General features: G+C 38.7%; 1 protein-coding gene and 1 long non-coding RNA gene across 5 annotated transcripts in view; both read right to left on the bottom strand.

Moving 5' to 3' along the window:
- The window catches only part of SPAG9 (sperm associated antigen 9), a 97,140-nt gene extending 80,853 nt beyond the window's left edge, over window positions 1-16,287 (bottom strand). For all 4 annotated transcript variants that reach the window (XM_081955485.1, XM_081955487.1, XM_081955486.1 and 1 more), the window contains exons 1-3: window positions 15,839-16,287; window positions 11,390-11,510; window positions 497-567 (exon numbers count right to left, since the gene is read on the bottom strand). In XM_081955485.1, the coding sequence (XP_081811611.1) occupies window positions 497-567; window positions 11,390-11,510; window positions 15,839-16,144 (498 nt within the window). In that variant the 5' untranslated portion in view covers window positions 16,145-16,287. The remainder of the gene's footprint in view (window positions 1-496; window positions 568-11,389; window positions 11,511-15,838) is intronic.
- A 2,638-nt stretch (window positions 16,288-18,925) lies between these two features.
- LOC309385133 lies at window positions 18,926-26,360 on the bottom strand. Its single transcript, XR_014174161.1, has 3 exons — window positions 26,238-26,360; window positions 22,994-23,090; window positions 18,926-19,150 (listed from the first exon to the last, which is right to left on the bottom strand). It is a non-coding gene; the product is annotated as an uncharacterized lncRNA (long non-coding RNA).
- Window positions 26,361-26,537: the final 177 nt, after the last annotated feature.

Here is a 26,537-nt window from a genome sequence, read left to right as displayed (position 1 = left end):
GCTTCCAAAGTTCACGGGATCATCATTTCTATCATCCAGAGTTTTTTCAGAGTCAGATGGCATACCAGATGATAAGGATGATCCCTATCTGTAATGGTCATCGTAACTGAAAGTTCAACAAACTGCTCTTCTCATTACTTTTTTAGGCAATTAAAAATAAATTTCTCATCTGGACTGATCAGTTGGCAGTAAAGGAACTACCTACTTTCCTCAATCATCTGCCAATCTTTCCAATGAGTTCTCCCTTGCCATATTCAATCATGTCAATAACCATGTGCCTGAACTCAAACCACGTGTTGTCAATATACATCTGTGTCTTACCCTGTCAGCAATATTCAAGACCCAGTAATGCCTTTCCAAAAGCAAAGAATCAAAGCCCTATGAGATTTTGCAGAAAATGCTGATGCAGATTAATATTCTTAGTACCTTTAAGAAAAAGTCCGAGAGTTCACTAATTATATATAGGCAGTATTCAAAGTAATATCTGGTTACCTACCTCTGTATGCCTTGAATGAAGAGCATTGTATTCCTTCTTTAGTTCCGCTTCCCTCTCCTCCAATCTACTAACTGAAAAAGAAAATAATTCATTCAGTTTACTATTTTCAACAATAGAAACAAAAGATGTTGACCTCAACTTAGTTTTTACAAATCCAAGCTATCAATTCAAAAGCTATTTTGATCTATCTTCAGGAAAAAGAAATATTCTTGCCTGCTTATTGCTCTTGACACAAATCGAGAAAGCCAAATTTTAGAAAAAATGCGTTCATGAAATTTTTATGCAATGTAATAGAAATTATCCAGAAAAACAAGGATTTTGCGCATATCGCCCAGTACCACATTGCTACAAAATCCTAGCGTTACATTTGATCATTCCTCCACCATATTAGTTTAACATTAGAAGTATAAAAATGAGAAACCTAAAACAGCACTACAACAGAATCAAATTAACAAATTAGCAAAGTATCATTAGCCAGCTATGTATGTTTTTAACCATGGGAAAGCAGAAAACAATAAAAACATATCATAAGTTTGCTCAGCAGTACATCATTAGTTGTTTTTCTAAAGAAGAGCTTAGCAGCATCTAAGCTCATAGCAAATATTAAACTTATCTACTTTATACCACCCTGATTAACTACACAAGGGAAAGTAGAGAAGATATATAATCTCAATTTCCTCTCAACTGAGCCATTTGTCAATTATACTTCTGCTCCATCTAGTGGACTACTTTATTGCCATTATGGGAACATACATGGTGTCAATAATTAAAGGTAGTACTTTGGATTCTTTTGTTTCCTGAGCAAACAGGAACGTTCTCCAGATTTGGTGGTAGCAAATTCATATAGCAAAAGTTTTTTAACCACCGTATATTGCGGCCTAATGCTCAGTTTTCTTTAAACATCTAAGAGCATAGGCCTGTAATGTTCTTCACCCACAGCTAAGTAATTGCAAACTCAAGGCATTATCTGACAACAGATGGTCAACATGAAAAAATTATTCAAAGACATGGATAATGTTTGGTATTATTGTATGATCAACAAGATCAAAATATAGCCTCCTCCACAGGATGGAGAACATTTCTCATCAAACTTATCAAGTTTACCAAATTATTATCCTGTAGTCCAATATATCTGGTATACACACTAGGCTGGGGAAGACTGATTTATAGTTTAAGTTATTTTTTAAACTTTTTACTGGAAATATCTGGAACATATTTATACACACACAGAGAGAGAGAGAGCAGAATAATTGCATAGCATGATACATTATTTTTAACCATTGATCGAAAAGTCAGCAGACTATGGCTCAAGGATATTCCTGATACAAAGAGAACCATAGCCTAACATTAATCTGCTAATATATTTGAAGTTAATTGGGAAATTAGAAAACACTGAAGCTCAGACCTTAGGGCCCCTGGGGCCTAGAGAAAGCTGCCTCATTTGAAAAGATGAGCAAGAACTGTCCTCAAGTTCAGAAAATGTTTTTTCCCCAGACTTGAAAAAAGGCAGTAGGGAAGAAACAAAATGGCAGCCCTACTATAGATGTCAAAACAAAAGCTGCCGAAGAAGATACGAAGCTTCAAAATTGGCCTGTTGACATGGCAGAACCCATCAGACACCAAAGAGTAAATCAACAGCCTGTTTTAGCTGCCCCTAAACTGTACTTGCTAAGAGATAAGTGAAGAAAAGTGAGACCATTCTTTGTTTCCATCTGGCAGAAACTACATGGAGTCACTGCTACCATCTAAACAAAAATTCTATACAAAGGCTCCTCTATCCAATTAAAAATGGAAGATGTTTCCATAATACTTACACAGACTTCTTTGGTCAAACTAATAAATCATTTTACCATTTAACCTACAGTATTCTTTGCCACGTTAATATCTTAAAAGTTTTTCTTCTTCTGAAATTCCTTAAAATATTTCATACTTTGCAGCATAACGTAGGCAGACATAACATGATTATACATAAAATGGCTTTTTTTTCCAAAGTATTTTTTTCCAAAGTATTTAATCCACTAATACTGAATTAAACCTTCAATGGAAAGGATCCCAGAACAGCTTATAAAGAACAGCAAGAGTACCTAGTCATATTTACATCCCCTCCAACACATGCAGTAGACCACTCTTTGCAATCAAAAATGACCTACCAACAAATACTTATTGGCAATACAGCAAATGATGACTATATTTTTTGCCTTTTCTGCAAGCTCTTTTAAACATGGCAGTTCCATTTATACTTGAACTAACTGGCCAACATTATTTGCCTTGTTTTCCCCCTTCCCCAATACCTCCCTTTTTGGTGAAAGCAATGGTTTGACCTCTGCCAAAAGAATGGATTTAAAAAAAAAAACCCTGCCCAACAGCTTTGGTAAAAACAGAATGGAAGCAAAGCAGCCAGAGGATAAAAAAAAATCCCTGCCCATACTCAAATTACATTCCACATTATAAAGTAACATCACTTAAAGCAAGGGATGAGTTGATTAACTCTGCTTTAGCTATGTCCTAATTTTTTTAAAGAATCAGGGCATCACCCTAAAGCACAATGCAATTTAGCATGTCATATGATGATGCCCAACATAAAGGCAAGAATACAGAAAATCAGCCTGGTTCCACTGAACACACAGAAGATTGAACAGCTGCTCACACTCCACTTTGCTCTTCAGTTCTACATAACTCCTCCTTAACAGCTGCTGCATACATTTCTCCTACAAGACAATAGCTATGTAGGCACAGAATCATGAAAAGGCAGTATTTTAGCAAATTCTACCTTTAAATGAACAAGTTATATCATTTTGTTCTCCTTGCTAAGATAAACAACTAAGCTAGTTCAAAATGGTTCTTATCTTAGATAAGATTTCATACATACATATGTATATGTATGACCCATCATCTTAAATTTGTAAATTTTCTTTGTTTTTTCCCTTAAAAAAGAATGGTTATTTCTTTGCAATGATTGCTGGATTATGTGCCATCAAATCAGTACTGAATTTCAATTGCCACATAGATAGATTTTCTCCAGGACAGTCTGTCCCCAGTTTGGTCCTTCTAGTCTTCCAAATGCACACTTGTCAATAGTGTAATCATGTCCATCCCTCTTGCTTCTGGCTGTCCTCTTTCTTTTTTCCCCTTCCCTAAAATTATTTCTATTGTATGTCTATGCATTAATAATACAATATCTTCATTTTATTGTAATTTTTCATGAGCCATATCATGAGCCATTCAGAGCCACTGAGAATTGGGGATGACAAGCATGTTTCATTTATTATGCTTGAGTGTATAGTTAGACAGAGGTTTAGACTGGATTTAGCGTTTTTGTCCACTGTTACCAAGGATTTAGGATATTTTCTTTAATATTAGTGGTATTGTCACAGTACGTAATACTGTCTTTGGCTGACAATTTTGTTAATGATGATGATATTCAAGGGTGCTCCAGATGTTTTGGGATTGCACCCAAGGCACTTATTACTATTTGTATTATCTTTTGCCACAGTCATTCTACTTCTTTTTGCAGCTCTTGTATTTTGTGATTTTCTCTCTTCTCTTCTGCTCTCCCCAGGGACTGCAATGTCCACTATCCAGATTTTTTTGTCTTTCCTATTGACAATTATTAAGTGAGGTTTTCTGAGGCAGGTGCTTGTCTATTTGAATTCTAAAATCACAGACCACTTCTTCATTTTCTATTAATTTGTCTATTTTGTCGACCACCAGTTCTTACTTGCAGGCCAGCACTATTTCTTGCAGACATTCCAATGCATTGCTGTTATTTTGTAATGCCTTTGTTTCTAAACAACCTCTGCAATCTTGCAGTAGCTAGCTATGTATGATCCACTGTTTCTCCAGGTTCTTTGCAGAGGCAATATTTGTTGTCTCTTGCTATCTTCTGAATTGTGGCTTTATATGCATTAAATCTTAAGGCTTGGTCATCTACATCCAGAATTAGTCCCTTTGTCTCCTTCTTCAACTTTCCTGCTTGTTGGAAGGAAAATCCATCTGATTCAGTTCCAAGCTGGGAGAAAGACGCTGGAAATAACATGGAGGCTGATTGGAAAGGAAGACTCTGTTCATTGATGAGCAGAACCAACATGCATCTGGGGCAGCTGACAAATTGATTTGGTTTTACATGGGCTTTTATACAGGTTTTTTTTACAGCATTTTGTAATCTGGAGGCTTGCTTTGTGGTTTTTTATTATTTGATTAATTTTACTTGTTTTGCAAAGGCTCATGTGTCCTAATTATCACTTGCTTAATTCTAATCCTGCAGGCATGCGAATTTGATTTTATCCTGTTATCTATTGCCTCTAGCTAGACTGCCTATCTTTGTTGTTATTAGTTGTGAAGTCGTGTCTGACCCATCGCGACCCCATGGACAATGTTCCTCCAGGCCTTCCTGTCCTCTACCATCCTCTGGAGTCCATTTAATCTCACGTCGACTGCTTCAGTAACTCCATCCAGCCACCTCATTCTCTGTCGTCCCCTTCTTCTTTTGCCCTCAATCTTTCCCAGCATTAGGCTCTTCTCCAGTGAGTCCTTCCTTCTCATTTGGTGGCCAAAGTATTTGATTGTCATCTTCAGGATCTGGCCTTCTAAAGAGCAGTCAGGGTTGATCTCCTCTAGGACTGAACGGTTTGATCACCTTGCAGTCCAAGGGACTCGCAGGAGCCTTCTCCAGCACCATAGTTCAAATGCCTCAATTCTTAGGTATTGTTTCCACTTTTCTCAATGAAAGGGGTTAAGGTCATGTTCTGTCCTTAATCCCATCACCTGGAGGTGAAGGTGTTTTGTTTGTGAATAGGCATATTAAGGAAGACTGGGGATCCTTTCTGCCTCTAAGAGCATATTTCTCCATTTCTCCTTTGGGGAAATATAATATTCTGCCTCTTTTAACATTCCCAAAATATTTCATTCTTTGGGGGGGGGGGTGTCCCACACGCTCTTAGCCAGTGTAAGGTCTTTTTTGTTATCTGATATTATTATTATTGAATCTTAGTTAATTTCCAGACTGATTCTCAAACTTATGTTCAAAGGAAATGCAATTCAGAATATTAACTATTCTAAATTGAAATTGTCAGGATACTAATAAAGCACTCTTTCCATCTTTTTGTCTGAAAAGGTAAAATATACTGTTCCAAGGGTTAAATACAATGCATCTACTTTGATTCCTCATAAGTCTTTTTTTCTTAAGCATAGATTTCAGGCCAGCTATACATTGCATGCTTAAAACTCTCACTAGCCAAGATTTCACATCAGGATTTGTTCCTTTAGATGGCAAAGAAAACGTCAGGATTTGGCTGCAAGCTTTTGCTTTTTGTGGTTAGGTTACTGTCTCATCTAAGCCCAAAGAACAAGGAGAAAAAATAGACTCCATGCATGACGCTTAGCAAGATTCCAAACTGATTGGCATGCAAACACAGTCAATGCCTGTGAACTCAGGGACATCTGAAAAGAACATCACAAGTTTTATATCTTGTGTTATCTACAATTCTGAATAAATAAATGAAATGGTAATACTAGCATACAAGAGCATTATCAACAACAGTGCTGGTAAAATAAAGACTCTCACAAGATAAATAACCCAAGCAACAGACAGCAGGAATTATTCATTTACATTACATGCATTATTTAGTGAATAAAGAACTTTATGAATCTGGAGAAGAGTAGGTGGACATTTTTAAGATAAATTACACAGAACAATTTTCTTTTAGGTTATTTTAAGTACAACAATAACATTTAAAGTGAGAGATTGTTATACAATCCAAATTCATCTTTATTTTAATTTCAGATAGGCCATATTACACTTAGAAGAAAAGTGGCATTCTTACTCTTAATTTATAGATCTTTATCTGTCTTTAAATTAAGAATACATATAGCTCTGGGAAATTAAAAAGTAAGCCAAACTGTGCATTTCCTAAAGAACACTCTTCCTTTACAAAAATAAATCACAGGAAGGTCTAGATCCATGATGATGAAACTATGGCACATGTGCCAGCGGTAGCCCTCTCTGCTGGCATGCGTGCTATCGCCCCAGGTCAGATCTCCGTGGCGTTTCTTTTGTGAGCTTCTGTTTCCCTGCAAACAATAAAACAGAAGCTCACAAAAGAAGATCTCATCTCTTGCCACGCTGCCAGTGTTGGGATGCCCTGCCTCCCACCAGCCAGCTGGCCTTCAGGTCTCTGCTGCGCACGCACATGTTCACATGCGCGTGCACCTTTCAGTTTGGGCATGTGCACGCACAGTTTGGGCACTCGGTATCTAAAAGGTTTGCCATCACTGGTCTAAATGCCAAGTGATTAAGCATCTTAGAGTAAACAATTACAGTAGTACTATATTTTTATACAAATGACCTGGGACACTAGAAATTACAGGAAGAGAAAATTCTCAAGCATTCAAAATTTAAGAAAAATCAATTGCAGGTGGACTAAACAGAAAATTTCTAACAGTTGGAGAGATTAGAGAGGGAGGGATTAACAAGAAAGAAAGCCCACAGTGGGAAATACACTGGGCTGTCTGCCTAACACACTTCTATCTGCTGGTGCCAGCACATTGATTTCAATGTGTATTCCCTTATAGTATGCCCACTTAAGTGTTTTGTAATCCCTTCCTCCCCGACGAATATAAATGTAAACTGGAATTCTCTCCTTGTAATTATTCCAGCCCAGGAGGGCATTCAGGGGAGGATAGCTAATGGGCTTTTGGGGGAAGCCAGCCATCTGAGGACAGGCAAATGATGCTGGCTATTTGCAGCTTCTACAAAGGAACAGAAGCGGATCAGTTCCCTTTGATCTTCTGATGTGAAACTGCCCAAGCTGTTTCTCCTTACAACTGTTCCTTTTTCTCACGAAGAGACCACAAGACAGTTATCTCGGGTGGAGGGGAGAGGACAGGGGGATGGGGAAATTCATCATTTTGCTCCAGCTGCATATTGGAGCCTTTTGAGGACACTAGGTTTGTGTACTTCTGTTGCTAACTATTTTTAGCAATTGTCAATTAATTTAAGGAAGTTAGTCATTCTTTTCAATAAGCCAAACGTACCCAATTCCGGCAACCTGCATGCGTGTGATCTTACCAAAGCAGTATAAAGTGGCACTAACACTTCATTTGACCTTGACTCTATTGCTCTATTAATGCTGCCTGGGACTGCATTGGCTTTTTGGGCAGCTGCAGCATGCTGCTGGTTCATAGTAAAGTGATTGTCCACTAGGACTCCAAGTTCCCTCTCGCAGTTACTAATGTTGGGCCAGGTACCACTTATTCTATACTTGTGCATTTGAGTTTTTTTGCCTAAATGTAAAACCTTGCTTTTCTCTACACTGAGTTTTATCCTGTTAGATAGGGCTGTTGTGGCCCACCAGTGGAGCTGGTTTCAGACTCAGACAGTGAAGAGGTTGGGGAGGAACATGGGTCAGTCCTGGAGTCTGGGGAAGGCTCTGATGAGTGTTCCATGTCGGAGGCAGAGATGGGGCCATTCACGTCCACCTGTGCCTTTACTCCCGAGTCAGCCCTTGTTCCTTAGCTGTTCCCTTCTCCTGGCAGCTCTGTGCACATCGGGAACAGGCTCCAACTTTTCTTCTGCCCCACTGATACAACTGTTCTTCTGCCCCACTGATATCTGACTCCAAAGGCAGCTGATAACTACCGGATGGCCTTGGCCCCATTTCTGCCTCCGACACAGAGCGCTCGTCAGAGCCTTCCCCACATTCCAGGACTTACCCATGTTCCTCCCCAACCTCCTCACTGTCTGAGTCTGCCACCAGCTCCACTGGCTGCTGGCGGGCCACAACAAGGGCCTGTCAGGTCCACCATCTTCAGCTTGGCACCACCCTTGCAACCTGCCATCAAAGGACAGGGGGAAATAGCATGGGGGGGGGGGGAACGGGACAAATTAGCAGCAATAAACCTGTATGTATTTTTGTGTGGGAATTCGGGAGAGGATGACAGCTGAAGAAAAGCTAATCACTGTTCATGCCAAAGTACCTTCGAGGCAATTTGCCCTGAGGGTGAAAAGTTAACAGCCCAAATGCCTCCATGGTCCCAAAACTTCCAGGCGGCATCACATTGGGTGGGTTTAGACAGGTCATGGGGGGAGGGACAGGACTGAAGGAAACAGTTTTGTCTTGTTGCGCGGGAAACTCATATTTTGTCTGACTTTACTGCATCCAGCATCTCTTAGTAAAAGTACCTTTCACTTCAACCAAATAGAGTCAAAGGTTTTTCTTCCCTCAGCGATCAGACTGGGGCAAGTCTGACAAGGTCCAATGTTCAAGATTGTCAAGATATATATATCTTGTTCTTATCTTTTGGAGTATTGGCTGTTCCTGCCAGCTTGATGTCATCTGAAAATGTGATGAGTCCCCTTTCTATCCCCTTGTCTAAGTCATTGTTGAAAATATCGAAGAGTATTGGGCCTAAGGCAGAGCACTGGGGTGCCCCACCACGTATTCCCTCCATGTAGATGCAGTTCCATTAAGGATTACATATTGACTGCGGTTGGTCAGCCAGTTACAAATCCATCTGGTGATGATGCTGTTTAGCCCACATTTTTCTAGCTTATCAGGTTGCAGTTTGTGATCAATTTTATCCAATATCTTACTGAAGTCCAAATAAATTATTTCCATAGCATTTGGCGGGCCCACTAATTTTGTCACTTTGTCAAATAATGCAATAAGATTTGTCTGGCATGATCTGTTTCTGACAAATCCATGTTGGTTTCTAGTGATGACTTTGTCTCTAGGTGTTCACAAATTTGTTGTTTGATTATTTCATACTTAAACCGGTTTTACATTTAACATTTTTCCTCTAAAGTAAGGAAGTTTGGATAGTTTCTTTAAAGGCGAAATTCTTTCTTTCTGCTATGCTTAACTTTCATTTTTATTTGTATTTGGATACTGGAATTACTTTATACTTGTGGAATGTGGTTGAGCTTATAAAGTGAAGATATGGAATTGTACTTGAAGATATTTGGAATATTGTGTATTGGAGCTGTCTTTTATAAAGGGAGAATTTTCCCCATTTTATCATGTCAAATGGGTTTTTTTTTACATATTAAAAAGTTGGAACCATTTCAACTTTTAAATGGGATTTTTATAGTTAAGAGGTGAGATGGTTTTATATAAATCAATGCTAAAACAACAATTATGTACGGATCTTTTGTTGGTAACTGGATTAAGATATCAGTTATCCGATTTGCCTACTTACAAGAAATGGATTGTGGGATGGAGAGATTTATATTTGTTAGCTAAGAAGAAGTGATGATATTAGGAAACTCTTTATACTCACCACAAAGTGAGTAAGGAGTCATTTTCCAGGACAGGAATTCCTTACATATTTATTTCTCATGTAATTCTTTTTTTCTTTTTCTTTTTCTTGCTTTCTTGGATTCTATTACCTTTTATTATTTTATTTTCCGTTTCAAGCTGGAAACACAATCATATGATTTCCTACCTAATGAAGGATTCACTGAGCCAGGAGTAGAGACATGTGAAGCATTTTGAGGTCAAAACATTCTGTCCCTAAATATCTTTTTCCAACCTCATCAAAAAAACATTCAGAATAGGGTATTTGAGGTTGGAAATTTCATCTTTGAAGTGTGTTGCACAGTTCTAGATAGTGGACTCATATGAAATGTTTAAACATTTATAAATCACAAGATAAGCAAACACTGTATTGCAATCACTCAACCTACTATTTTCTAAGAATCTACCTGGTATACCAAAGCACTATTGGAAGTACAGATTATATTTCAGGTTGATGCCTTACAGGCTTTTAGGTTCATTAAATGAAAATAAACTAAAATATTAAATTAGTAAAGATAAGGAACTTTGAGAGAACAAGAAAAATTGTCCGCAGTCACACTTTCACTTCAGGTGACCAAATATCCAGGATTAATATCCTTAAAGTCCAACAATTTGTTAGGCTGCTGGAGGATGGGATGAGAGAAATCATAGGATTACAAAGAATTTATTTTGTCTGATAAAACTGTTTCTAAATATAATGTATCAAAGTATTTTTTAAAAAATAGGCATACTCTATTTATAAAAAATATAACAATTTGAATAGGTACTGCAGAAAAGTACGTATCAAGACTGACATTTTTGCTATTACTATTTGCATTCTTTCTGAAGCGTTTAGCTATTTCCATCAGAAATAACTTTTTTAAAACTCCAATATATGATTTTGGAGAGCTCCTTACATTTAAGAGTTATTATAGAATAATAATAGAAAAATTTAGCACTAAATTTCCTGAAACATTTTTAAAATATTTTGAATCATTTTAACTTGAAAATATAAAGTTACAGATAATAGGAATCCAGTTCAACTTAGCTGATCTAAACTAACACAAATCTAGTTAGCGTGAGTACAAGTATATCCCGAGTGAGACAACAAGTATATTCCAAATGTGATTCGTAAGAGTAAATGGGGATTTATGAACAATCTTAAACATGTTTACCTATAAATAAGTCTCAGCAAGTATTATGGAACTTTTCCCCCAGAAAAATCTTTGCCTCTTAATCCTTAATATTTCAACCTGTTGCAGATCTAGAATGACTGTTATATGATTATTTTAGATGGACAAATTACTCCAAACAACAGTAGTTGAACATCTTTCACAAAACTCTCCACTCAGCTATCACAAAAAATTTAACTAGGTTAGTATCTACATGAATTATACTAGTTAATACAAAATAAAGTACACATGCATTTGTGTATTTGCTTGTGTACATGTGTATATGCATTGAGATGATTGGCTACACAAATTTATAAATAAACAAAACAATATAACTAGGGAATCATTTTGGTACAAAGCTCCTTCATGATTTTCATTCCAAAATATAAATTAATTGTGTGAGTAATTTAAAAGGACTTAATTAAAATGTACATTTTTTTCTTACTTACTTTGATCAGCATAATTTTTTGCTTTCAATTCAAGTTGCCGAGTTTGTGACTCTAAAGCTTCTACTCGTATCTGTATCTCTTTTTTTTCTTGTTCTTGAGAATCTTCAAATTCAATAAATTTCTGTGTCAAAAGAAAAAGTATTTATGAGTATATTTAAATATATTATATCTTTAAATACCCTGTAGAAGCTGTTTAACCTCTTTTCCAAACCATTTTAGCAGCACAAACAAAAAAAGTACTGTACACATTTTTCTATCCAACTCTATATTAGAGGATACAATCCTGATTCTTCCAGGGATAATTTTTATCCTGTCTATGTAAGAATATGGGATATGTCTAGCCTGTGCTGGCTGCACTTGGACTGCGTTATTTTGGTCAATACTGTGGTGGAAGGGCTATAGGCTATATCAGAATTTTTAAAAAGAAATCCAGAAGGAAAGCAATAGCAAACCATTTCTGTACTGTTGCTAAGAAAACTACTGGGATGTTTCCATGCAGTCATCAGGAATAAAGTTAAACTTGCAGGAGATTCCATTTTTACAATACAGGTTTTGTTATAAACATTAACAATATCATTCTCCCTATATCTATTCCAAAGAATCCACAACAATCCAAGATTTTGAAAATGTATACTGAGGATGGAGAACCCAATTTAACAGTCTGCTCTATTGACAGAGAGACACAGCTCTTAGATAAAGTCCACAGACTAAGCTATTTAAGTAGTCCTTTGAGTCTCGAAGTTTTTAAGGGATTATTCAGTGTTTAACAGTGAGTTTCTAATCCATTTATCCTGAGCCTCCCTGATAATCCAAATAAAATTTCAAAATAGAACATAAACTTTTTATTCTTAATAAAGTAGCAATTCAAACAATTTAAAGTATTCAAAGTAGTTAAAATCATGTAATACCTAAGTTTTAGGTCTATTTAGTACTCTTGTGTATGAATATGGCACTGAATATTCGGATCCTAAAGAAAGAAATCTCCCAACCAACTTAATTTTAAAATAAAAGCAAACATTGATATATCAAGCATATAATAAGGGCAAAAAACAACACTCTACAAGTGGCATCACCAGATATGTTAAGAAAACATTTCATAACACCAAATTACAGAAGTAATATTACACTAGCAATATAATATTGCACTAAAGATATATACTCTCTTGTCCAAGGTATTCTTGAGACGGAAAACAACAATTACAAATTGTTGTATACAAAATGTATACATTTTGGATAAATGTTTATTCTAGTCAAGAGACGTACAGAGTTTGGTGCTGATGATTAAAGCATACACTGCTTTCTGGCCATTTCAAAACATCTCAGAGAAAACTATCTTTAGCCCTATCAATATCAGAATGCTTGTTTAAAAAACTGTTACACACAAATCACATGTAAATCATAGGCTAATTTCATTTCTCAAAATGTTTAATACAAATTATGTGTGTCGGAAAAGATGCAAGATAACACTAATGATAGAAAATAGCCAAGTGCACTACTTAAAATAGTTTTACCCGCTTCTTTAGCCAAAAGAATCCTTACAAATACCATGTGAGATATACTGCCTTCAGGCACTAAAGAAACAGTGATAAAGATAAAGATATCCTTGACTGAGACATAACTGCACAACAAGACCTATGACATCTCTTTTACTTCAGATGCTATCATAAAGTAATATCATTACTGCCATAAATCACATGAGAAATTAAAATTAAAATGCTTAACTGAGGCAAGCATAAAAATCCTGCTAGACTTTATCCAATATCTTGTCACCTTCTTAGATACTTCCTCCACTCCACATAATACCCCCAAACAGATTCAGAAAGTGCTACAGTTTTCTGGAGAGATTTCAGAAGGTGAGAGGAAGGTAAGAGAAGTGAGGAATTCAGCTTGTCAACCGTCTCTGCATAGCTAGTAGAAGGATACCAGTAGCTATGGACTGTCATAGTAATTACAGCAATTACTGTTGTAATTGTCTTACAGCAAACAATAAATATGCCACAGTAGTGATTGAATTCAGAATTGTTCAAATAAATAAAATAACATGTGAAACTATTTAATGTCAAGTCAGAACATTAATCCATCTAACTTGCTACAACGATTCTACACATCAATAACCCTAAAGTGTCTAACAGGTTGTTTTCCTAGTCCTATTACTCAACTCCTACTTAACTGGAGTTTAAGCAAAGCAAATGTTCAGTTAAGTTCCATGGATAAGTAGCAAATAATTATTATTCAATAAAATGTTCATTTCCACTCACATTCCTGTCAAATGCATATATGAAAATAAATTTAACCCTTCATTTTGAAACTATTTTTTCCATTCATCAATGCAGTTATATAAGTAATGTTGTGACTCCTTATAATTTGGTAACTCACAGCCAAAATCGCAATAATTTCTGCATTCATGACTAAAATAAGTGGCATGGCTCATCTACAGATCTTGAGCTAAATATTATTTGACACGTTTGTTTCTGATGACAGTGTCTGTTCTAATTTATCATTGATTCTCAATATTATTTGCATCTTCTTAAGCAGCAATATCAAGCCTTTTAACAAATGAAGGCCCAGAATTCATTTGGGACTGTCCTATCCTGCCCACAGTTCAAAAGAAAATTTCCCCCTAAAGTATGGAAGAAATACCACCACCACAATACTTATAGTTTAATTGCTCTTCAAAATATGTTACTGAAACACTATAAAAGTTGTCAACTCATGAGTATCACAGTTTTGATGAATCAGACTGAGAGTTCTAGTCCTGCCTTAGGCATGAAAGCCAGCTGGATCACCTTAGGTCAGTCACACTCTCAGACCAATCCATCTCACAAGGTTGCTGTTGTGGAGAAAGCAGCAGCAGCAGCAGCAGGAGGAAAAGAAGAAGAAGAAGAAGAAGAAGAAGAAGAAGAAGAAGAAGAAGAGGAGGAGGAGGAGGAGGAGGAGGAGGAGGAGGAGGAGGAGGAGGAGGAGGAGGAGGAGGAGGAAGAATAATAATATATGTTTGTGTTTGCCCTTCAGTTATTAATACAAAATAATAAAGGTTGTTTTAAATAAATGAATAATACATTCTGAATGCAGCAGGTAAATTTAGAATGCCATGCATCAATAGCACAGGTTTATCAAAGAACTTACCTAAAATGCTCAATTGTGCTATTGTTTAATGAAAAGCAACTTTCAATGTTACAGGTGGAAGAATTGCATAAGGATGGGTTACTTGTTTTTTTCTCTTTCATCTATTTAAAATTCAAAGTTTCATTTATATATAAGCAGATATATACTGGTATAAAGACAGCAAGATAAAATTAGATTTTTTTTCTAAATTAACTGTATTTAAAATCATGGCACCTACCTTTTAAAAATTCAGCATGACAGGAAAAGCATATTACTAGCAAACTTTCTCACATAATGCATTGTATCTATAATTTTTAGTATCAAATGTGTTGTAAAAAACTAATTTAATCTCACTCCTGATTTTTAGCATCTTGGAGCTTCATGGGGAAAAAATGCTTTCCTATATTATCTGTTGCTTCAAAGTTTTCATTTTCCAGTACTTAAGAACACAACTTTCCAAACATCATAAATTCTTTACAAGAATGGATTTATTGAGGCCTAACATTGCATAACGAGCATATGACAACTACCACAACTAAAATTACTGCCCCAGGGCGTGAAAATGTTGAAAGCAACAAACTCAGCCTTTCAGAAGTTCACCCTCTTCTACCCATTGCATCACAAGATACAGCTGGCAAGGATCCTGTGTTAACAGCCGGCCAATCAGATTCCTCTGGAAGGATCACAAGCAAAGCAAGCAAAGCATCTCCTTCAAATCAACAGTATCCCTTACCCCAACTGTGGGACCAGCAGCTCTACCACAAGCCTTCGCTACAAGATTTCACACCCATCCCGATGGCTCATGGATTTTTCTATTCTAAAAACACTTCCCCCAACCCTCCACCCCCAGCTTTCGATGCAATGACAATTATAGCCAACTTCCACTTTGGTTGTGGAAGTATGTCCCAGGCAACCAAGCACCAGCAAGCCCAATCTACTACTGTACACTATCCACCTCCCACTTATAACTGCAGGATTGTAACTTTGTTGCATGTATCCTTACCATTGATATTGATATTGTTTTCTGATTGCTTATTTGTACCCTATGACTATCATTAAGTGCTGTACCTTATGATTCTTGACGAATATATCTTTTTATGTGCCCTGAGAGCTTATACACCAAAGACAAATTCCTTGTGTGTCCAATCACACTTGGCCAATAAAGAATTCTATTCTATTCTATTCGGCTTCTTCATCCTCTCCCCACCAAACTTTTAGCCGCCGTTCACGTGTCCGTGTAAGCAGAAAAGTCTCTCTAGAGATCCTCCGGGGTTGCCAACATCATCCCCCTTCTTCACTACCGCGCCCCAAGTCGTCGTGTCCCCCCCTCCTCCTCCTACGCACCTCCTCGGCCTGTTTACGCAGCGCCTTCTCCCTCTCGTACTGGGTGAGGAGCTGCTCGTTGTCGTCCCGCAGCAGCTCCAGCTCCACGCTGGTCTCCTGGCTGTGCGCACAGACCGAGTCCAGGTTCTCCAGCACGGCCACCACCAGCGGCATCAGCTCGGCCACCACCTCCTCGTCGTAGCGCCCGATGAGGCGCTCGAACTCGCGGTAGATGGAGCCCGCTAGACCAGACACCCGCTCTGACATCATGGCCGGGCCGGGACCACCAGGGTCCTCCTGGTACACCACGCCGTCCGCCAGTTCCATGGCCTCGGGAGCAGGCGGCGCGCAAGGATGCCGGCCGGGCGCCCAAGGCCGGAGGGCGAAGAAGGAGGGGAAGAAGCCGCAGGAGAGGCAGCGCCTCCCTCCGCAACGGAATCTGGACGGGAAGGAAGCCTGGGTGAAAGGCGCGCGGCGCTGACCTCACCCACGGCGCCGAAGCGGAGGGAGGGGACGCGGGGCAGTGGCGTCAAAAGTGGGCGGAGCCCAATTCTCCAGACCTCGGGAGTGGTGGGGGTGGAGCTTAGAGCTGCTGACGTGCCATGGAAAAGAAACTAGGGCGGGGCGGGGCACTTGGTTGTGTGGGTGGGGAGGGGCGAGGAGGGGAGGGGTTGAGCAGGCGGCGCCGCGGTTTGTGTGGGTGATTCAGGGAGAAAATTGATGGGCAATTATTCAGATTGCACCACCCCCGTTTATCCCACCTTTCTCCCTATGAATAAGATCTGAATCGCCTTTCCTCCTTGGGAGCTCGAAGGCAGTGCACGCAATTATTCAGGCGTAGGTTGGGAAGCCTGCTGCGCGGTTGCTTGGCAGAGGTGTGCACTTCACGCAAGCACACAACAGTTGTGGCTTGGCGTGTATAGGGTGAATCCAGGTATACTGATTTTGTAAGCCTCTGATGGCAGGAGTGAAATTCAGCAGGTTCTGACAGGTTCTGGAGAACCGGTAGCGGAAATTTTGAGTAGTTTGGAGAACCAGCATATATTACTTCTGGCTGGCCTGAGTGGGGTGGGAATAGAGATTTTCCAATATCCTTCCCCTGCCACGTCCACCAAGCCACACCCACAGAACCAGTAGTAAAAAATTTGAATTTCACCACTGCTCTGATGTGCCTTTGTTAGGTGAGCGTGGCCACATTGGCTTTATTCGATAATAGAATAGTTACCTTGTTTTAGTTTATAATCCCCTTCATGGATTACTACCTTGTCGTGGTGAAGGGACTTGTGTAGCTCAATGAAGCTACCTGCTATGCTATGCAGGGCCATCCGAGACAGACAGGTCCTAGCAGAGAGCTTTGACAAAATGTGATCCACTGGAGAAGGAAATGGCAACCCACTCCAGTATCTTTGCCATGAAAACCCCATGGACAGCGTTGTCCATGGGGTCGCGATGGGTCGGACACGACTTTGCAACTAACAACAAAAAAGTTTATAATAATATACAAAAAACATCCAAGCTGCAGTGCCAGTGGATTGATTTTCAAATAAACATACATAGGTTTGGTCAATAAAACTGCTTCCATGGGATGTTGTCCCACAGATTAAATGTCATTTACTCCAGCAAGTTTGGTGAGTTCACATGACACGGAACTGGCAGACCTTACATAGGCTTAATTTGTACCACGTGTTGTAATGTGGGTTGGGTCATCATCATCGGTATCCAATGTAAAGATAAGAGTCTGGCTGCAAGAGTTCAGAGTGAGGAGAGTGGGAGAGTTAATGATGGCTGCTGGCAAAAATAATTATTTGATTTGTAGAAAAAGTGGCAGTTACAGAGACAAATTATAGTGGAGAATGAACTGTGTAATAAAAGTTAATAGATGAAGCCTATTAGGGCGTGAGTAAAGAAGCAAAAACATTTTAACCTTACCTTAATTTTGCAATGAAAAGGGAAACCTGTAGAACTAAAATTGATATTGAAAAAATATTAGTAACTTTTCATTCTTGATTAATATTCCTCATTAATATATTGCAAATGTGATTATCCCATATTTTTCCTTACATATCACTGTAAATATGCACACATTTTTATTTGTTTTGTGGTGTGTATAAGATAATAGATATACATACGTACAAGATTATGAATAAATTTAAAATTAGCAATATGGAATATATTTTCTGGAATATAATTATTAATGCCACTAATATTAAATGGAGCTTGCCCAGACGCTGAAATACACCATGCAAATTAGAGGGTGGAAGGGAGGGAAAGAGAGAGAGAGAGAGGAGAAAGGAGAGAGGGAAGCAGAAGAGAGGAAAAGAGATGGCGAGAGGGAAGGTGTGGAAAGAAGAGAGGAGAGGAGAGAGCAAGGGGAAGTAGAGAGAGAGATGGCAGAGGGAAAAAGGAGGTAGGGAGGAGGAGAGAGGGAGAGGAGAAAGGTTGAAGATGAAACAGACTATAATATGGTGTATGGAAAGCAGAAGAGCACATAAAAGTTGATGTGGCTTGATAGTAAGAGGAATTGATATAATATTGAATATTAAAAAATGTTTGTTAAGATGTAATGGTATACTTTGGATTATATGTATGTTAAAAAATAAAAACTTTTTACAAAAAAAAGATGATGAATACATGAAATGGATACAAACAAATGGGGACAGATGGACAGGGATGGTAGGCACGTTGGTGCACTTATGCACGGTCTCTTACAGGCCTCTTAGGAATGGGGTGAGATCAACAGTAGACAGTCTATATTACAGAGCATGTTGTAAGTTTTTGCCCCTAAGGAATTTGCAGTCTAAATTTGGATGGTGAGAAGATAATGAGAACTGGAGATAAAGGTAGATGGGAACAACATGATTTTGTATCTGTTTCTTTAGGAAAGGTACTTGGTGCTAAGACAAAAATTAACAGAAAAGATGGTTAATAAGAAAAATTGTACAAACTTGAATATGTAAAATCTTAGATTTAAAAAAAAACAAAATCTGAATTAAAATTATAGCGTCTAAACACATTTTTAAAGAAAAATGAGCAAGTACGAATTTACTTGAACATTTAATGCTATACTGTAATTTTTGAAGAAAAAGAATAAGACCTGATAATCTGAGAAGAGATCCTCAAAGTTGAAAAGTTAAAAATCTGTCATTTTCTTATTCAGAACAGTAGGTTAGCAATAACAGGAAGAGGAAAGGCCGGGCACATCAAAACTTAGGTCTGATATTCTGAATGAGGTCCAACACCGTTAGCTTCCGATAGACATACAGTAGCAGTAATGAATATTGCAATTTGGCATTTGCCTAGTTCTGTTTCCAAACTATCTCAGCCAGCAATTTCCTGTTGAAATAGTTACAAAGGGTGAAAGCAACAAATTAGAGTATTGCTAAACTCAAGTTGGATATTGATTTCACACAGTTGTTAAAATCTATTTTCTAATTTATTTTATTTTCTAATCCTTACATTTAATTTATCAAACAGAAATTCCAGTAGCTATGACTATTATGTGACTTAACTTTGCTGTCTGCATACAAATAACATTGGCATTTAGGACACAATTTTAGGAGTACGCCTTTTAATGAGCTCCCTCTACTGGTCCTGCAAGAGTATATATCTTCTATATTTCTTTAAATCAAATGCTTTCATTACTGCAGTTATAGCCCCAAAAAACTTAAAAATTGAGATAATTAGTTTAGAGAAAACTACATCTATCTAGTTTTCTTGAATGATTATGGCATGGGCAAAATACATGAATGGAACAGGTGACATAGTGGAATAGAATTCAGCATACATATCTTAAATTCCCTTATATTTGAGATAGTTATTGAATTACAATCAATAATTTTCAATATTCCATATAATTTATTTAGAGTAAGTCTCATAGACCTTAGTTGGACTGACCCATTTGTAGATATTAATCACATAGAATAATGTTGTGAATGAAGCAAATGCAATGGTCCGATGACACCTGAAAGATCTGTCTGTCTGTCTTCTGTCTATCTGATTTGTATGGCTGCCCATTCCAAACTACCTTAAACTCCACCCAACTCTGGGTGGCTCAAAGATACATTTTTTTCTGAATTAAACCTTTTATTATTACAAAGGGTTTCCTAGGCAGGTAAGTCTACTCCACAATATTCTGTCTGTTTTATTATTGGCCTTATGCCTTGTATTTATATCCATTTAATCAGAGGTGGTAGTCAGCCGGTTCTGGAGAAACGGTAACGGAAATTTTGAGTTGTTTGGAGAACCGGCAAATACCTCTGGCTTGCCCCGCCTCCATCTATTCGCTGATCAGCTGGGTCTTCTTTTGTTGCCCTGCACAGGAGAAAGGCGCTGGAAAGCAGGTTAGTGGGATGGGGAGGGAATGGGGATTTTGCAGTATCCTTCCTCTAGAATGGGGTGGGAATGGAGATTTTGCAGTATCCTTCTCCTGCCACGCCCGCCAAGCCACACCACACCCACCAAGCCACGCCCACACAATCAGTAGTAAAATACTCAACATGATTTACCAGCCAAATACAAATATTGAGAATACAAAAGGCAAACAAGCAATACCAATATAATTAAATCCCAAGTAAGTTATTAAATAAATTAACAGTTAAAAGCTTAATGGAAGATATGTGTTTTTACCAATATCCTAAATATTAGGAAACAGTTTTGCCCAGGTAATGTATTCTATAGCCCAGGAGCCACAGAGATCACCAAAAATGTTAGCTTTCTCATGTCGGTAGGACGTGGACCCCAAAGTAATCAACAGTAATTACAAAACAGGTTTAGCCTTGAGTTTTTGCCAATGGCGAATTCTTCTTTGAAACTTCAGAATTCTCTTAAGGGCAAAATTAACATCTTTGATCATGCAAAGAATTTTCTATAGCATAATTGAAACAAAAATTGCTACTTAATCATTAGAGAGTTCCTTGATTCAATTTTCACTTTTGGATATGTGCCATAGCAACCTTCTGTATCCCCATATTTTCTAGAAGCGTGTCAATTTTGATATTCCCCAACTAGCCTGGCTTTTAAATGTGACACATTAGAAAGCTGCCAAGCTGGAAGAAATTATCCTTTAGTAATTACTAATGATCTCTTATTGGAATTTTTAATCAAAATTATGGTACAAAAGAATTACAAGTAGTCCTCGACTTACAACAGTTCGCTTAGTGGCCATTTGAATTTATATTGGCACTGAAAAAAATGACTTATGACCATTTTTCAAACTTATGACTGTTGCAGCATACCCACGGTCATGTGATTTACATTTGGACACTTGACAACTGGTTCATACTTATGACACTTGCAGTGTCCCAGGGTCATGTGACCCGCTTTTGTGACCTGACAAGCGAAGTCAATGGGGAAACCAGATCCACTTAACAACCGTGTTACTAATTAAACAACTGCAGTGATTCACTTAACAAATAGGGCGAGAAAAAGACATAAAATGGGGCAAAATAAATTTCTCGCTTAACAACATAAATGTTGGGCTCAATTGTGGTCGTACATTGAGGAGTACCTGTACAGATATGGTGAAGGGAATTCCTTTTCCCCTTTTCAATATGGATCATTTAAGAGCAATTGCTTCTCTCTGATTTCCTAAGTTCTGATGCTGAAAAACTAGCCTAAGAATAGGCCAGAGAATGGAATTTGCTAGCCTACATATAATCTTCATAGATCACACTGAGCAGAAACCTAATACTGTGTTTTGTTTAGAAATATATTTATGGCAGTGATTCTGAAAAAAGTACAAAGACTGAAGTCAACCTAGGGTTCACTGAAAAATAGACTACAATGGTTGTGATCCAGGGCTGAAATCCAGCAGGTTCTGACAGGTTCTGGAGAGCCAGTAGTGGAAATTTTGAGTAGTTTGAAGAACTGGTAGCAGAAATTTTGAGTACCGGCAAATGCCACCTCTGGCTGGCCCCAGAGTGGGGTAGGAATGGAGATTTTGCAGTATCCTTCCCCTGCCGCGCCCACCAAATCACGCCCACCAAACCACGCCCACCAAACCACACCACGCCCACAGAACCGGTAGTTTAAAAAAATTGAATTTCACCACTGTTGTGATCATTTATGAGTCTATGAGTATTATTAATATATTCATGGATGCATATTATACAATATATTATTCAAATGATTTGCCATTAAATATATGGATTTTATGAAGGATGACTATAGAAGCTACTTTGTTTCACTTTAAAGTTTGTAAAAACAATGGAGGTGAGATATAAAGAACTAAAAAGTGTCACAAATATTACTGTGTGTATACAACACCACTGCAACAAAATTTAAATAAAAAATCATGGAATTTTCAGTATGTAAAAAAGATTCATAAAATTCAGCGTTGGTTTTGTTTCAAACATACTGCATATCTGAGTTTCAATAATCATGATGGAAAATAAGGCTTTAATACTGATGATAATTAAACTCTTACATCAATCTCTTCCACTGGCTCTCCCACCCGAGCCAGTTTAAGGCAAATTTAGTATAGCTGCTTACGAAATGTGCCTCTCCAGGAAAAGATTAACATAACAGCCATTAAGCTCTACATCTGTTGCAGTGTTATATAACATTCTGTTTTGAAAAATGTGGGTTTACTTAAAACAGACCCATTCATTTATCTATTATACTAGATGCATGTTTTCAAAGTGTGTGTTCATTATGCTATATTTTTCTTCTAGTTGTGGGATATATGCTAATAGTATGCTGATTTGCAAGAAATTATCTGTACAACAGACCTAGCTTAAATTAAGCATGTGAGCATGCTTGGAGAAAAATAAGGACAGTAATAGCTGTTGTCTATGACCATTTCAAGAAAAGCCACAGCTTGTGCAATAGTTGAAGTTGGGCAAAAGACCTCCTGGTCATGGCTTCTACATATTCCATCAGGGTGTGTGAAACCAGAGTGCAAGCTTCATATTGAAACCTATGTGTTTTGGGGGAGTATAACTCCATCTAAAGCAGTGGTTCTCAACCTGTGGGTCGGGACCCCTTTGGGGGTCGAACGACCCTTTCACAGGGGTCGCATAAGACCACTGGAAAACACATATTTTTGAAAAAAATACAGAAAACATAAAACAATCTTATGGTTGGGGGTCACCTCAACATGAGGAACTGTATTAAAGGGTCACGGCATTAGGAAGGTTGAGACCCACCGATCTAAAGCAAAAGTTAGAAATAAGTCACCTTCTGAAACAACAGCTGGGGTTAAGTACCAATCTGTTTCTTTCCATTCAGAACTTTAGGTTGAAGAGATGGGTTCAAGATTTCTACTGCATCTCCCCTTTGGGAAAAGAGACAATTGAAAATATCAACATATTGATGACACTGTACCCCATTCTGTCAGATGATCTTTCCCCAGGAGCTTCATATAGATATGTATTAAAATAGAGGAGCAAGTCAAGACTTGGAGTGCTATGCTGGACAGCCCAAGGGCCCACATGTTCCTCTCTATGCATACCAATTGGGGCCATCTCTTCAGAAAGAGTGGCATCAGCAAATAATGATGCTTCCTTCTCTCCTCCTTCACAGGCAACCCAGAAGGATATCAAGGCCTTGGTACTGAAGGCTTGACAAGAATTCTAGCAGAAAAGTTAAGGTTATTTTCAGGGGTGAAATTCAGCAGGTTCTGACAGGTTCTGGAGAACCGGTAGTGGAAATTTTGAGTAGTTCAGAGAACTGGTAAATACCACCTCTGACTGGCCCCGACCCCATCTATTCCCTGCCTCCCGAGTCCCAGCAAATCGGGAAGGAATGGGGATTTTGCAGCATCCTTCCCCTGCCATGCCCACCAAGCCATACCCACAGAACCAGTAGTAAAAAAAAATGAATTTCACCACTGCTTATTTTCCTTATTCACGTCCTGGTATAAATCATCCATGAACACAACCAATGCATTTCTCTTGCCATGCCTGGGTTTGAACTATGGAATGGTTCTAATGTTTCTTTCATAGCATTTTGCAGCTCATCTCAAAAACTTCCTCTAAAAGGGGAAGTTAGAAACCAGGTAATAATGCTCTGATATGGCTAGGGGTCCAGGATCACATTCAAGGGCTGCAACACCTCCCCTTCCTACCAAGAGCTGTTCATTGCAGCATAGGCCCTTTTCCTTCCCTGACCCTTAAACCAGTCAGATGGGACAGGGAACCAACAACCAGGTGGCAGAATTCATCTCACAACAGGTTCTATGCATTGGGATTCACAACCCGCCCCGCCCCAGCATCATGAGATATCACACTTCTGAACTATCCTGCTAGCTTCCAACTCCAAATATATATAGTTTTATCTGTAAAACACCCAGATAAAAGGCTATAGCAACTAATTAATCTTTCTTAGCTGCCCATCCTTCCCCAATTGGGATCTTATCACTTTAAAACTGCTGTGGGACAGAATTCTGCAAATGCAATAACAACAGAGAAGTAATGTCATTTCACCACTTTTACTGCCACAATTGTGTCCAATCAGGTTCCCTCCTTGTCTTTTACCAAATCTCACTCCAGGTGTCTCCTCTGGCATTTTATCTCTTGGACCTCCTTAATCAATCAAGGCCACCACCACTCTGAAATCAGTGCACAGCAGCCATTAATTACTCCATGTTCCAGTGTCAACCGGGTCCCCAACAGAATAATCCCCTCTCCCCAGATACTCCCCAAGCTTTGTTATGATTCCTGGGATGGACCTTTCACATAATTTGTCTTCTGCAGGATGTAATGGCATCTTTTAATGCCATGGTCAACTGTGATTAATTTATGTCTCCACTATCAGATAACATCTGAGCTGCTCCAAGATAGATACCAGTTTGTATGTATGACCTCCCCTATCTGTTAAGTCTGGAATGATTTGGACTAACCCTATAATTGTCATGGTATCCATGAAATCCCAAAGATAAAGGATGATTGAAATTTCCAAACACACTGATCTTGGGCATACCAACCACTAACTCTGGAGTGACATTGACCACGCGTGGGCGAGGCTGCTGCTGTGTAGCTGGGAGGATGGCACAACGGTAGCACCAACAGATGGTCTGTAGGATGCAAAAATGCAAAAAAGGCCTCAGGTGTAGTCACATATGTGGAAAAATGCTTCTAGAGACTGTTGAGGTTTCCCAAGAGACACTTTTGTACTCTTTAAAATCCAGATGTTACTGCAGTTAGTGTCACAAAATGAATGTAGGCAGTTGCTTTAAATCAGGTCAGGTTATGAACTGCTTTCTCAGCTTTGAACAAAATTAAGTGTTTTATACTAGGCTAAACCTGTCCAGGCTAAGTTAGGACAATACACTTGCTAAAGTGTGATTGACTAGGCTGTGGGTCAATGGGCTGTATAAACCCAGCTGATATAATTTCTGATTCATTGGCTTTACTGAACCCAGACAAACGTGAGTTAATAAACAAGGGTGAAATTATCCATGGCTACATGTGCAGTCCAAATATAGCCTCTGTCCACTATGATTAAAGTTAAGCAAAAACCTTTGCACTGTGATTAAAGTTAAGCAAAAACATTTGCTATCTACCAATATATGTTGATAATGGTTTTGGGTTGTTTTTTTTTTGTTTTTTTGTGGTTTCCAAAGACACTGAGATGTCATGATTCTTTAGTGGACATTTGTAGCTACTTCACTCATTGTTTTGCTTCTAATGGAGTAAGCCATGTGAAGCATAAAAAAAAACCCTATACAAACAGAAATATGAAGCACTTGCCCACTCTAGAGGATAATGTTAGACCTATTAATCTCTAAGGTCAGTTTCTTGATCCGCTAATGTGCCATGGGGTTTTGAAAAGGCCGAGTGAGGTGAATAGGGCAAAGAGTCTTAGTCTTAAGTAGATACTATATCTGCCAACCCAATAGTGCAAACAGAGGTTTGGGATTACATAATATGCAAAAGCTTCACACGCTAGACAAAATGGAAGAGTGGCAACATGCGCCAGGAGGAGGATCGTATAACTGTACATCATGTACGATTTCAGCAACAGTGGTCAATGCCTGGAATGCACTACCTGACTGTTGTTACATCTTCAAATCTCCAAATCTTTAACCTTAGAGTAGACTGTCTGCTGTCGACCACACCCCATTCCTAAGAGGGGGCGTGTATAAGGGCACCAATGTGCCTACCGTCCCTGTCCTATTGTCCCCATTTATTCCTACCCATTTCATTCATACTCATGTTTATTCTTATACTTGTTATCTTGTAAACTATTGGCAAATCAAATCAATCAATCAATCAATAATGTACTGTAAGGAAGTTGTTCTGATCTTCTTCTGAACTTAGCGCCTTCTGCCTACAAATCACCTACTCAGGTTCTGTCAGGTCTCCATCCTTACTGCACGTTCCATATACAAACAAGACAAAGGCTCCTTCTCTGCACCTACTCGCAGAAAAAAGCAGCAGGTATTGGGTCTATGTGGGTAAGGGGACCTCTAAAAACACACCTGGAAGACGCCAGGTTAAAGGGAAAGCGCCACACTCTGTCCCTTTCACTCGAGGAGAAAAACACGGGAGCAGCTAGAGGTCTCCTCAGGGCAGTGTTTCCCAACCTTGGCCACTTGAAGATGTCCGGACTTCAACTCCCAGAATTCCCCAGCCAGCATTCGCTGACTGGGGAATTCTGGGAGTTGAAGTCCTTGAGGGGGTGGGGGGAAACGCCCCTCCCATTTCCAGGGCCAGACTTCTGGGGGGGGGGGTGGAAATCCCACTCGCGAATCAAGAAAGGCAGCCTACGCGGTCGGGGG

Source organism: Natrix helvetica (assembly GCF_964273705.1).
Source record: "Natrix helvetica genome assembly, chromosome: 1".
NCBI lineage: Eukaryota > Metazoa > Chordata > Lepidosauria > Squamata > Natricidae > Natrix > Natrix helvetica.
The sequence above is the reverse complement of the archived record's forward strand: the minus strand, read 5'-3'. Positions and strand labels throughout refer to the sequence as shown.